This window comes from Trachypithecus francoisi, unplaced genomic scaffold (assembly GCF_009764315.1).
Source record: "Trachypithecus francoisi isolate TF-2019V2 unplaced genomic scaffold, Tfra_2.0 Lachesis_group10, whole genome shotgun sequence".
NCBI lineage: Eukaryota > Metazoa > Chordata > Mammalia > Primates > Cercopithecidae > Trachypithecus > Trachypithecus francoisi.
This window is the reverse complement of record NW_022681455.1, coordinates 7,208,250-7,220,568: the sequence shown is the minus strand read 5'-3', so window position 1 is coordinate 7,220,568 and position 12,319 is coordinate 7,208,250. Positions and strand designations below refer to the sequence as shown.

Below are 12,319 nucleotides of genomic sequence, written 5' to 3'. Positions count from 1 at the left end.
TTTTTGTAGTTTTAGTAGAGATGGAGTTTCACCATGTTGACCAGGCTGGTCTCAAACTCCTGACCTCAAGTGATACTCCCACCGTGGCCTCCTAAAGTGCTGGGATTACAGGTGTGAACCGCCACTCCCGGCCCAGGGCTTTTTTTTTTTTTTTTGAGATGGGAGTCTCGCTCTGTTGCCCAGGCTGGAGTGCAGTGGCGCAATCTTGGCTCAGCACAAGCTCCGCCTCCTGGGTTCACGCCATTCTCCTGCCTCAGCTTCCCAAGTAGCTGGGACTACAGGTGCCCACCACCACTCCTGGCTAATTTTTGTATTTTTAGTAGAGACGGGGTTTCACACGTTAGCCAGGATGGTCTCGATCTCCTGACCTCGTGATCTGCCTGCCTCGGCCTCCCAAAGTGCTGGGATTATAGGCGTGAGCCACCGCGCCCGGCCCCCAGTGTTGCTTTTTGAGAGCTAGTCCCTAGTTACAGGAGCTGAAGCTCTGCTGATTGCTATTTCACCCAAATGTGAGTTTTAACCTGCACCATCCCCAGCCCTAGGGTTGCTGTCCCCGCCCGTCTCACCAAAATCTGGTCACACTAACAGATTTTGTTCTCCCTCCACTAGGTGCTGACTAAATCACTTACAACTGGGTTGGGGGAAGAAGAGGCGAGGCAGACTTCTTAGGCATTATTGCACAGGAAACAAAAATGCTGGCTTTAGCCAATGACAGAGTGGCCTGCACTGTGGTGCCCCATTGGGTCCAGTCACCTGGCCCTGTGCACCCAACACCAAGGTCTTCATTCTGAAGCTCTGACAGTGGCCACCCACTTAACTTTCCACATGCTCTCAAAGTAGCTCTCCCAAGTGCAGCCGAGTGCTTTTCTATACAGCAGAGTCTAGCTGTGTCCCCCAGGCTGGAGCATAGAGGCACGATCATAGCTCACCGCAACCTCAAACTCCTGGGCTCAAGTGATCCTCCTACCTCAACCGCCCAACTAGCTGGGACTACAGGCGTGTGCCACCATGCCCAGCTAGTTCTTAAACATTTTTTTGTAGAGATAGGGGTCTCACCATTTTGCCCAGGCTGGTCTTGAACTTCTGGTTTCAAGTGATTCTCCTGCCTTGGCTTCCCAAAGTGCTGGGATTATAGGAGAGAGTCACTGCCCTAGCCTCCAGAGCAAATAAAAATGCTGCCTGGGTGACAAGAGCTTTCCTGGGCACCTGATTCCCTCCAACAGTACCGCACACCTGGGGGCTGCCCCAAGTGGGCTGTGGGTTTGGGGATAGGATCACAACAAATCACAGGACGGCCACGTGACCGGCAATCTGCCGCTTTTAAAATATAACATTTATTGCTTAGATGGTTTGATACAGAACAGCTTTCTTCTCATTCTGAATTTGGAAGTTCTATACAACTGAATACAAAGAGGAACAAAAAGTACCAAAACCAAACTTGTGATTCTCTGTTCATGTGGCATAAACCAGTTTTGTACATAACATGTAGCAGCAGTTTTTAAGTTCCCTTTAGAAAAATATGCATTCTACAAATTTATTATTGTTTCCTGTTTAATGCATGGGCTGAAATCACTAGGATCAATTTCCTTCTTGAAGAAAGAGGAGAGGAAAGAGACGAACAGAGGGTCAGAACGTACGGTGAATCCTCCCGAAACTGGCATCCGGCTGTTCCGTAGCTTCCCCAGCGCTGCTTGGAAAACAGCCCTCTGGGTTGTTCTGTTTTCACAGCCAGGTGTTTCATGTAGTGATTGAATCTCAGCATCATGTCCACTAATCAATGAGGAAAAAAAAAAAAAAAAAGAGAAAAAACTTGCACCTCAAAAAACTTTTCAGAAGATCCATATATATATATTTTTTTGTAAAAGCCCTGAGAGAAGGAGAAAGAGAATCAAACAAAATGTATAGAAACAAATTAGCTGGACATGCAAACTAAGCTATGATTCACCCAGAGTTTAAACAAATCACAAATTTCACAGTTTAATATTGGGGGTGGGGGAAGGGCAAAAACAAACAAATAATACGTTTCTCCACCTCACTAATAAAACGTGGCAAGACCTTATTGACTACGAGGGTACAGATCAAGGCTAAGTAAAGCTTTAAATCAATAGTGATTATTGCGAGCGGCAGCCCCGGCCACTCACGTCGCTGGGAGCTGATTACTGCTACATCTCACCGCAGCGTAGAGTTCACTCACAGCTTCTCCCCACAATATTGCGAGTTTAGTGTGGAGAGTCGCAAAGAAAAAACACAAGAAACCCCAAATAATAACAACAAAAATAACAATAACAACTGTAATAATAAAAAAAGAAACCTAAGGGATGTATGAACTGGTTTTAACTAAGTAGACCAAGGAATCATTGGTTCTGATTTGCATTCATCTCTACAGTCAATAAAACCTCATTTTTAAACTGGTTCATACACCCCTAATACAGTTAAAAATCATATATACCTCAACCTTTTTTCCTTTCATATGCGAAGATATCACTTTTCATTATCTCAAGAATATCTATCTTCCTTTGATGTCTGGGAGGTTGGATTTCAGAAACTGGTGAAGCGGCGGAGAAAAGGGGGTGTGCATGTTTCTGTGCGAACAAGTCTATGTCAAGGAGGGGCACTGGGGCCAGAAAAAGGCAGGGGAAAGCAGCTGGAGTACAAGTGTGCCTCCCCAGGGGAGGGCAAGAGGCCCCACACACTGCAGCAAGCACAGGGGGCCCCAGCAGCAGGCTGGCTGGGGGCCCTGAGGTCTTGGCTGAGGGACCAGGAGCTCAGATGCAGTGGGGTACATTCTCCTCCCTGCAGGCGGGGACAGTGAGGGAAGTCTATTGCCTGCCTAAGATGCTTGTGGGTAAAAAGAATCCTGCCTTTTTGCACCCAGGGGTTTGGGCTATTTAAGAAACTAGAAACAGCACATTTATCTTCAAGCACCAACTCCACATCGCAGGAAGGTAAATATAACCCTATTTCTTATCTGACATCTTGCATGTGTAGTTTTATTGCCAGTAGTAGTATTTCCTCGCTTTTGCAAATGACAGTAGCACAGCTGGGTAAGGCTTGGATTAGGCTGAGCAGGAAGACTGGGAATACCTCGCTCACGAGTAACGTGCCTGGTCACTGGGTCACTGCTCTGCTTTCTCCAAAGTCATCTCTGCAGTGCTCCAGGCACGGCCCTGGCTTCTTGATGCCTGCTTCCTGGATGCACGCACCCTCACTCCACCCTCTCTGAGCTGCTCCTGGGCCATGCTTGGGAAGACTGCTCACGGCCCTGCTAAATTCTGCAGTGACAGAAGAAAGGCTTGTCTCATTCCAGTAGAAGAGCTACCACCCGAGGGTGCCAACCACAGCCGCAGGCACACGTTCACACGGGGACCCGGGTGCGGCACAGGTCTCCCAGGACAAATATTGCCCATTTGATTCTGCTCACTGCAGAGAACAGCAAACTGATGAACTAACAATAATAATAATAATAATAATATTAATAATATAGATACTGAAAGGGAAGAGGAGGCAATCAAATATATGCTATCCGTGCATATTTTCCATAGGTTCAGACGCCAGGGGAGTAACTCTTCTCTATAGTTAAGAATGGATGTCTTGAAACTTGAACGGTGACCATGTCTAATGCTGACAGAGTGGAAACGGACATGAGGCTGAAGCTAGAATCTTTCCTGGTTTTGGCTTGAAACCATATTGGAAACCTTCATCAACCACATCCTCTAATACCAAGGACCAGATGACAGCTCCACCATGAAGCACACAGAAAAAAGGAAAATGTCTATTTAAGAAATTATCATCTTATCCATCTTTCCTCTGGTCATTTACATGAAATTCACATCATTTTCTTCCAGTTATTGGCTATGGGTACCCAAGGGTATGTTTTTTCCTTCTGTTTCCAGCTCACAGAACAAACGGTGCTATCACAGATTCACAAGAACAAGCTCACACACACCAATAAAAAATAACGCTAATGCTCAAATGAAGAAGTCCTCTCCAGACAATTCATTACAATATTTGTTTTGTTTAAGAAGTCATTTTGGAAAAATACAACACCCACGATAATATGGAGGGATCCGGTAAGTAGTTAAGGCACTGGAATCGGCACGGGCTGTGACCTCCCGCGCACGCTGCGGTAAGGCTATGGCACTGAGCGCTCGAGCAGCCACGCTCCTGCTTGTCTCTCGCACTCGCTCTCACACTCTCTCTCTCTCTCTCACTCCCCAACAGCCGAAGGGCACTGAGGAAACCCCATGACGCTTTGCTCTGCTGGCTTTTGTCTGTGCTGAGGGGGACTGAGGCTGTCACTCCATCCCCAGGAGCTGCGAGGCGCCATCAGCTGTGGCCAGGGTTGGGTGGGCAGGCCTCTTGCTGCGAGGTTCCAGCAGGTCCTGCCCCAGGGCCACTGGGCTCTCTGGGTTAAGGTCACCCTGGCCAGGCTCAGACGGCCGCCCTGCCGTGACCTTCTCCTCCCTGTGGCTGCAATCCTTTGTGGCACTGGCCAAGCCCTCCTTCCGGCTCCGGGTGACGGCCATGTGGCTGCTGGTGTTGGGAGCCAGCTCAGCCTCGTTCTCTGAGACGGGGTTGTTGCCACTGTGGGTGGACTCGTTCTCGCTGTCTTCCTCACCCCGCTCATCCTTGTCGCTGTCCTTCCCATGGTGTTTGGCATGCCTGGCTTTCTGGTGGATCCGCTGGTGGCGAACCAGGCTGTGCTTCAAGGTGAAGGTTCGCTCGCAGGTCTGACATTTGTATGGCCTTTCCCCTGGAACAAGGGAAGAAAGAAAGAATGTCCATTAACCAAAAGGCACCAGTACCCACCGCACCCTGCTCTGCACAGGAAGAATGAGGCTCCCAGGCTATGTGCGGGGGACCAGGACTCCTTCCGACTCAGCCAGAGGCCTCTTCCTTGAACCAGCAAACGGGACGGACAAGCTCTGTTTGCTGGTTCAAGCTGTCAGTTTGAGACGTTCCCTCTCCTTCCTCTCTCAGTCCAAGCACTCTACCTACTGATCCAGAAAACCCAAGTCCCAGAAGCAGAAGCCTCAGGAGATGTGCAGACTGGCCTCGACCAGAGCCTAGGAAGGAATCTAGAGGGGGACAGGAGTGGACCCTCTCAGGGATCTGCATGGACAGCAGCACCTAAGTCAGAGGCACCAGGTACCCTCTGCATTGCGATGTGGCGCAGCGGGGGCTTTCCTGATGGCCCAGGGCAGGGCCCACCACGCTTGCCGGGAGCCCAAGAATCTCTCTCTTCTGAGAGCCAAGGACCCTGGTCCTTCACACGGGCAAGTGCAGCGAACAGCTGACTGCGCTGGGTCGGGGCACACGTGTTCACTGCGGGCTGCAGCTGTGACAAGGAGGGAAGCTGCGGCTGAGAGGAGGGACAGCTTATTTTGGAAGGAAGAAGGATGTATCTCTGGACTCCATGGGCATATTCAGGTCTTTGTCTCAAAGTGAGCGCCCCTGCTCTGGGGTCTGCGGCCTCCACCCTGTGGGTGGCGGGTGAACTCTAGGAGCAGTGTGCAGGGCGGTGGCTAAGAGTCCTGTCCCAGTCACCTCAGCCGGGCTGCACGGCTAAGAAAGAAAAAGACCCTCCTGGCCCTAATGGATCACCCCAGGGTGCCTGCCGCCCCACAGTGGCCTGGGGCAGCGCCTGTCGTCCGGGCCACAGGACTAGAAAGGACCAAGCGGGCCCAAATGGCCAGCACAAGCACCCTCTCCTAGATACCTCTATGAAACAGGGCAGCTGTCACCCCAACTCTACAGATGGGAAGACGGAGGCTCAGCAGAGCTAAGAGGCAGATCACAGCATTCTCAAAAACACAACGGCCAAGGACCCTCTCCTGCCTGGCTGCAGGCGGCCTGCACGGTCTTCAAGGACTAAGAGGGCAACTCCTTAAAACTCCTAGTTCACGGGCTTAAAGGGCACACCCGCAACGTAAGCAAACGTTCTCTTGGTGGCCTCCAGCGCCGCTTCAGGGCAGCTCCTAGGACAGAGGTGCCCAACTCGCCGCCTCTTGTTGGGCTGGGGACCTGGCCTGCCCTGGTTACCTGTGTGGGAGCGCATGTGCCGGGTCAGGTCCTGCAGCGACCAGAACCGCTTGTTGCACACGCTGCAGACCTTCTTCCTCTTGTCTGCCTTGCTGACCACGCTTTTGGGGGAGTCTGTCTTTGGTTTCTTGTCATCGTCGCTCTTCTCCGAGGACCTCTTCTCGGCCGCGCTCTCCCCGTCGGAGGGGCCCTCAGTCTCCTCTGCAGGCTTTTCCGCCGGGGCCTCCCCGGCGCCCGGGGCCGACTCCAACATCTCTAGCGGGGTCTCGGGGGGCTTCTCCTCCTGCTCAGGGGCGGGCTGGGGCCCCTCCTCCGCAGTGCTGGCGCCATCTCCCTTCTCGTCCTTGGGCTCCTGGTGGCCGTGCGCCTTCCGGTGGCGGCTCAGGGTGCCCAGGAACTTGAAGCTCTTCCCACAGGTGTCGCAGGCGAGCTTCTGCTCCTGCGTGGCCGCGCCCCCGGCGCCTGCCTCGCCCTCGCCCTCGGCCAGCTTGAAGTCCATGAGCTTGGTGGCGAAGTCCAGGTCCAGGCTCTGGTTGCTCGACGCGTCCTCTTCAGCGCCGTCGGCGTCACCGGCACTCTCCTCAGCGCCAGGCTCCTCCTCCGGCTCATGGCTCTCCCCAGGCCCGTGCTCTTCTCCGTGCACAGGCGAGGCCGTTTCCGCCTTGGCCTGCTCCGCAGGGGCATCCCCTGTCACCTGGCGGAGCTCAGTGGCGCCCTCCGACGGCTGCTCTCTGTCCCGTGAAGTGAGGTCTAGCACTTCGCCCGCGGTGGCTGCAGTCTCCGCATCCGACTGGCTGTCTGTGGGGCAAGCACAGCGGGGAGGGCTCAGAGGGGCACCACCAGGTACGCTCATGCCAGGGATGTCACTGGGAATGGGCTAGACCCACGCCAGCAGCCTGAACCCTAAACCAGTGAGGACTTCTTTCGGCCCAAATCCTCACCACCTGTTACATTCCCCCAGGAGGACCAAGATGATCCCGGGGAGGTAAGAAAGGCAAAAGCAGCCTCCACATCACCTGAGGTGTGTTCCCAGGGCTGGCTGTGCCCCCGAACCCCGGGCTTCCACTGCCCCCGCCCCCAGGAAGGTGTGAGTGACTCAGGCAGGGCAGACAGGGGCTGCGAGATAGGAGAGGGGTGCATTCCAGAGACTCGCAGCGCTAGGGAGGTTGAGGAAGCTTGAGTTATAAGTTATTTTTCCAGTGCAAAGAGATCATACAAACATGCAACATACACAGGACCACCCCCACCCCAATCCCCCAAAGCATGGTCTTATGAGTTTCACAGGAAACGACCCCAAGCCTGCATTCTATGTGTATGGTATGCACTCTTGCCTGACGCTCATCTCCAGGTGGAGGCTGCAGAGACCCAAGGAGGTGCAGGGAAGCTTGTAGGCTTCCTAGCTGTCAGCCTCCCAGGAGTGGTGGAAATCTTTTAAAGGAAGGGCACCCTTGATGCCAGGCTTGGCAACAGCAGACAGTGAGGGGAGTGGACTGTGAAGGGCTGTGGGTGCCTGTGAAGACAAGGGGTTCTGGGTTCGGGGCATCTCACCTACCCTGACTTCTTGCCTTTGGATTTGTTCCTGTCCATTCCACCCAGTAAAACTGTATGTGGAAAGCCTACCAGTTTTCAACAGTCCTTTTAAGGGGTGGCATGGTTGTAACATTCACAACATGAAACAGAGTCAAAAGGCCTTCCCTTCCCTTCCTAAGGTTGAAAGAGGACTTAATAACTTCTTAAAATTATGCACTACAACAGTGCACTGGAAGCTGGTGGGATCTATTATTTAGCTGCAGATCCTATGTCTGATTTTTTATTAGTGAAGACGGAGTTTCTCCTTGTCACCCAGGCTGGAGTGCAATGGTGTGATCTCGGCTCACTGCAACCTCCGCCTGCCGGGTTCAAGCAATTCTCCTGCCTCAGCCTCCTGAGTAGCTGGGATTACAGGTGCCCACCACCACGCCTGGCTAATTTTTGTATTTTTAGTAGAGACGGGGTTTCATCATGTTCGCCAGGCTGGTCTCGAACTCCTGACCTCAGGCGATCTGCCGACCTTGGCCTCCCAAAGTGCTGGGATTACAGGCATGAGCCACCATGCCCGGCCACTGCCTGATGTATTACTGCAGGAATTCAGAAGTTCCTCTGAGAATTAGGTGGATGAAAGTCATTGTTTCATGGCACAAGTATGAGATGCGCCTCCCTCAATAGGCCAGATGTGAGTGCAGTCCTTGAGCCAGCAGATTCACGCACCTAACCTGGATTCTCACTTGGTGTGATCAGGCGTAACTACAGTGTCAACCTGCATCCATCACTCCTCCTCAACGTCACATGCTCCATTATTTGGCCATCAAGGCGGTCAGGAGGGCTGGGGTAAGGAGCTGGTCCTACCCCATCCCGAGGTCTGAGGAGACAGTACCTACTGCTCACACCTGCTTGGGGCTTTAGGCTTACCCACAGCCATCTGCATAATGCGTCCACTTCCATCATTTCATTTCATTAGTCGTACACTGCACTTTTTGGCAGCCACTGTCTGAGCATCTCAAGAGGTTTCAGGAGGAAATATTATGGCGTGAATATAAAACTTTAAAGAAGAAATGATTTTGCAAAATTATCCAAAAGCTTAAAGAATATGAATCCTGAGATATGCACACCAATGTCTGGGCCACATTCCAAGGAAAAACAAGATATTCGTTTTCTTGAATCATTTCAACAGAGAGCAGCTATAGAATGGATATTGGTATAAACTCTACAATAAAAATACGAACTGCTCAATTTGTTTGCTGGCTTTGTGGGTAATTTCCCTCCCTAGAGTCAGGGTCTCCCTATGTTGCCCAGGCTGGTCTCGAACTCCTGGCTCAAGGGATCCTCCTGCCCTGGCCTGCCAAAGTACTAAGGTTATAGGCATAAGTAACTGTGGCTGGCCTTTGTAGTCTTTTTTTTTTTTTTTTTTTGAGATGGAGTCTTGCTCTGTCACCTGGGCTGGAGTGCAGTGGTGCAATCTCAGCTCACTGTAACCTCTGCTTCCTGAGTTCAAGCAATTCTCCTGCCTCAGCCTCCCAAGAAGCTGGGATTACAGGTGTGAGCCACCATGCCTGGCTAATTTTTGTATTTTTAGTGGAGACAGGGTTTCACCATGTTGGCCAGGCTGGTCTCAGAACTCCTGACCTCAGGTGATCCACCCTCCTCGGCCTCTAAAAGGGCTAGGATTACAGGCATGAGCCACCACGCCCAACCAGTTATTTTTAAAAGATTGAATCTCTGGTTACTTCCCCTTTGTCCCCAGTATATCCTAGGCTACTTCTATTATTTTTTTTTTTCAGCAAAGAACATGCATTATTTTAACTGCATAGAACGTATTTAACATGATAAAGCTTGAAAAAAATAAAATAAATTTTGAAATGAAACCCAAATAAATATACTAAGATCCAATTGTTCCTGCTGTTGAGACCTTCCTTTGTGTGGATAATGGAGAGAGATCACCCAGAGTACACTGAAAGGCCAACGCCCTCTTGGGACACAGGGGGCTTGGTTGTATTCTACCAAACTCCCACTAGGGGGAGTGTTTTAGCAGTGCAGGCTGTGCCCTTCACATTCTAAGCAACAACTGATTTTCATTAGTGATTCTCATGAACAAACACTTCACCTCTAAACCTATCATGAACAGTCAACTTATAAGGCCAGGTGCTGTATAAATCCCTGCCCTCAACCACCCAGACTCCCAAATGCAGGTAACTGAGCTGATGACTTTTTATAAGCAATGCTACCTTAAAAATATGCAGTTCTTCCCTCTCCCCATCAGTCCCTCCGTTTGTGTTCCAACAACTAAGAAAACTGCCAGACGAAGCAGAAGGAATCCTGGTAGATAATAAACCCACAGCTCCTCCTACAGGACAGTGGAGACGGCCCTAGTCAGCTCAACAATTAATGATCTATTGCTTCCTAAACATTAAATGTGCCTCAACCGATGTGACAGACTACCAACCGAAGTCATCATCTGACCTGGCAGGGGTGCGTCTGCAGGGAAGCCACTGTGTCTGCACTCTACCCAAAGCATCTGAGGACTGAGAGGGTTTCCTGAGGTGCAGTCCATGCTGACATGTGGGACTTCTGGGCTGGTAAAGGTGGCCACCATTAAGGGAGAGTTTAAACACTTTCACGTTTATATGAATTAAAAACAGCCCTATGTAGGTGCCTACAAACACGAAGACGTGGCATCATCGGAGGAGGGCCCAAGGGCATGCCCTTCAAGGGCAGAGGGGGCCAGGGCACCTCTCTGTCCAGGACAGTGAATGAAGAATTTCATTTGAAATCTGAATATTCAAAATGGACCTTTAAGGGAGAACTGCCCCCACTGTGGCATTTTAAGCATGCTTTTGGGGGACTTTATGTGACTGAAAAAAGTCAGACCTGCATTGCAAAACATGTGTAGGAATTTTAAGAAAATGCCACCTAAGCATATCAGCCTAGAAAACCCCTCAGGGACCTCTTTGGTCATTTCCTCCCCCGCCCCCCCCTTTTTAAGTGGTCTTCCTTCAAAGCCTCACTTTTTTAACTTCACTGGAGGGAGCCCAGAATGAAGGCTTCACCCCATGCCCATCATGCTCATCTGGTTTTTAAAATCCTCCTTGAAATCACTAAACTCTGCCTCCCTAACCTCCTTTCTCTCCCACTTAAATCTCAGTCCCTTTTCTCACCATGGACTGTGACCACAACTAAACCAAACATAGATTTTCTCTTTGCTGGTCTCACATTACAACTTTCAGTAACTTTTCCTTTTCTAGAGGTTTTGTCCCTTCAAGAAAACCTATATAACTTCCGGGGTGGGGTGGAGGTGGGACAGGGCTTTGCTGGGATTTGGAAAACAAAACTTGTGAGTACAAACTTATAAATACACTTGGTGCTGAACCGAAGCTAAGACCATAAATTCCGACTCAGCTTTGTGTCTGCCGACGTCAGCAGGAGCCCCAGCCCTTGTTCCTCCCTTATGATAAAGAAGCTGAATGCAAAATGCATATCCAGCACAGAGTTACTAAGACTTATTTGTAAACATGGAAACCCAAGGGCTCCCCCTCAGCTCCCTCAGTTACTGGCTGCTTTCGCTACTGGGGAACCACTATGGGAAGATCACAGGGCAGCTTTCAAAACCAGGCTGAAAGAAAATGTTCCAGACTAACAGGTAACGTGGCGGCCGATGGTTAAACATTAACAGGATGGTCTGCAGCAAATGCGTGCCTGCCAGCACTGGTGTGTGCTTCCCGTGGGCTGAACTGCAGGTCATCTTTGGCTCACAGGGGTCCAAGTTAGGGGAAGATTCCGTGGGCACCCACATCTTTCTGCACTCAAAGATACTGGTGAGTTATGTGGAAGTGGAAGCTGGGGAAGCAGTGAGCAAACCAGCTTCCACTTTCACACCCTCAGAGGGTCTGATCTAGACTGGCGGTGGGGCAGTCAAGAGCACTCACAGTTGGTTTCGCTGGGGCTCAGTGGGAGGCAAAGAGAGGGGCAAAGGGTGGCCTCTCCAGATGCGCCCCCACATCGCTGTAACCAAGGTAAGGACAAGCGGGCTAAGATTAATGCCCAACCCTCTGTCCACACTGACCCCTGAGGCAGGGGTGCCTCCTAACTATAGAGCACCCCATTTTCACCCTATCTGAGGAACAGAAGCCACAGGACGCAATTACAACCCTAGAAAAACATCGCTGGGGAGATCTCTTCGCAGCCACGAGATAGTGTCAGGGTTTCGAGACTTGCAGAACTGGACCCAGCACCATGATGCTGTCCCTGTGCTAATCAGTGCCAACTGGCGGGGTGTCTACGTGGCCTGCAGCAGGCTGGCTTTTGTTTTGTTTGCTCTTGGGGGTGAGGATGGAGAACCCCAGCAGTCCAAGCGGATGGAGTGTACCGATAGAGGACATGAGTAAATTCAGAAACTACAAGGTAAAAAAGGTGGCAGAAGACGTATCGGGCAGCCGTTAATTGCTCTGTGGGTGCCGGAGGGAGGAAGCACACATCAGCACAGGAGAATAATACTCGGATTCAGGTCAAGCAGAGATGTGATTAAAGAAAGGACATGCACAGTGCTTTTTCAAACAAGGACAGTCTTACACCGGGAAGAGAGTTATTGAAAAGAAGAACACCGCACCCCTCGTTCCTTCAATACCCTGACATCCCAGGGAGCCCAGGCCTGCTCCCGAGGAGGCTGCAGAGGCCAGGGCTCCCCAAACCTTTATTTAAGGTTTCACATCCCCTTTGGATGAGTTCATACCCAGGGCTAAAGTTG

At 51.0% G+C, this 12,319-nt stretch overlaps 1 protein-coding gene across 7 annotated transcripts in view; it reads right to left on the bottom strand.

Annotated features, from left to right (window-relative positions):
• Positions 1-1,302: 1,302 nt before the first annotated feature.
• RREB1 (ras responsive element binding protein 1) overlaps positions 1,303-12,319 on the bottom strand; it is a 202,728-nt gene continuing 191,711 nt past the window's right edge. For 5 of the 7 annotated variants that reach the window (XM_033216136.1, XM_033216137.1, XM_033216135.1 and 2 more), the window contains exons 12-13: positions 6,043-6,840; positions 3,261-4,753 (exon numbers count right to left, since the gene is read on the bottom strand). In XM_033216136.1, coding sequence (XP_033072027.1) covers positions 4,296-4,753; positions 6,043-6,840 — 1,256 coding nt within the window. In that variant the 3' untranslated portion in view covers positions 3,261-4,295. Of the gene's footprint in view, positions 4,754-6,042; positions 6,841-12,319 lie in introns of all 7 variants that reach the window. The other 2 variants (XM_033216133.1, XM_033216139.1) reach the window with 2 other exon arrangements.